Genomic DNA, 964 nt, shown 5'->3' with positions numbered 1-964 from the left:
GCTCCGGCGCATCCCTGTCAGCCCACGGCCGCTCTGCCACGCGTGGGTCCCGGGGACCTTCACGCCTCTGGGTGTGCCCGCCTGTGCCCAGCAGCCCGTCTTGAATCAAGAATTTATTTATTATCTTAAAGCCGGGGATTACAGGGAGATACCGAAGCTGTCCTCCTTCCTCGCCTGCACCCAGCGCCTGGCCAACGCTGCGGTTTTGCCGTTGCCTCGCTGGGCACAAGGGCAAGTCCTTCCCTGGGCAGCATACACCCCGTAACGCCCCGTGCATCCCAAAAACCAGGCACTGCTCCCATTTCCAGTGGCTTTCCTCCAGCAGACGGGAGCCTCTGGCCAGTGATTTGTCCACGCAGGGGTCCAGACCTGATTTCTGCACCGCGGGATGGATGAGGATGAGGAGGATGCAGTGCAGGTGAGTGGCTCCTGCCTTCCCCTATCAGCCCTAGAGAAGAGCCTCCTCCTCAGGCAGTGTGGCAGGAACGGAGGCCGCAGGCGGGATGGAGGCTGTGGGAGGGATGGAGGCTGCAGGGGGGATGGAGGCTGTGGGGGGTTTGTAGTCCACCCCATGGAAAACCTGTCCCCCCGTGTCCGTGGGCTCGGCGTGGAGGACCACGCAGTCGTGGCTGCCTGCCCCTGCCGTGGAGCCACTCGCGGCACCGCTTGCCGACCAGGTACACGGCCTCGATGAGGCTCAGTGCCACACAGACACAGGCCGTGACCACCATGAAGAGGGTGAAGATGTTCTTCTCGGTGGGCCGGGAGATGAAGCAGTCCACCACGTTGGGGCAGGGGGGCAGCTCGCACTTCACCACCCGGGGCAGGGTGTAGTTCTTGTAGAAGCGGTAGAAAATGTAGAGGAAGACCACGTCCACGCCAGCCTTGAAGATCAAGCTGAGCAGGTAGGTCCACCACAAACCCCCCCGCTTCTTGCCGGGGTTGAGGTAGGTGCTGCGGTAGC

The 964-nt window shown here is 62.8% G+C and overlaps 1 protein-coding gene across 1 annotated transcript in view; it reads right to left on the bottom strand.

The window, feature by feature from the left end:
• Positions 1 to 448: 448 nt before the first annotated feature.
• GJB5 (gap junction protein, beta 5, 31.1kDa) overlaps positions 449 to 964 on the bottom strand; it is an 840-nt gene continuing 324 nt past the window's right edge. The window contains 2 exon segments of the mRNA XM_010194722.1: positions 449 to 643; positions 645 to 963. Of these exon segments, the coding sequence (XP_010193024.1) occupies positions 449 to 643; positions 645 to 963 (514 nt within the window).

The sequence above is a fragment of the Mesitornis unicolor genome, unplaced genomic scaffold (assembly GCF_000695765.1).
Source record: "Mesitornis unicolor isolate BGI_N332 unplaced genomic scaffold, ASM69576v1 scaffold8271, whole genome shotgun sequence".
NCBI lineage: Eukaryota > Metazoa > Chordata > Aves > Mesitornithiformes > Mesitornithidae > Mesitornis > Mesitornis unicolor.
Note: the sequence above shows the minus strand (reverse complement) of the source record. Positions and strands in the feature narration are given on the sequence as shown.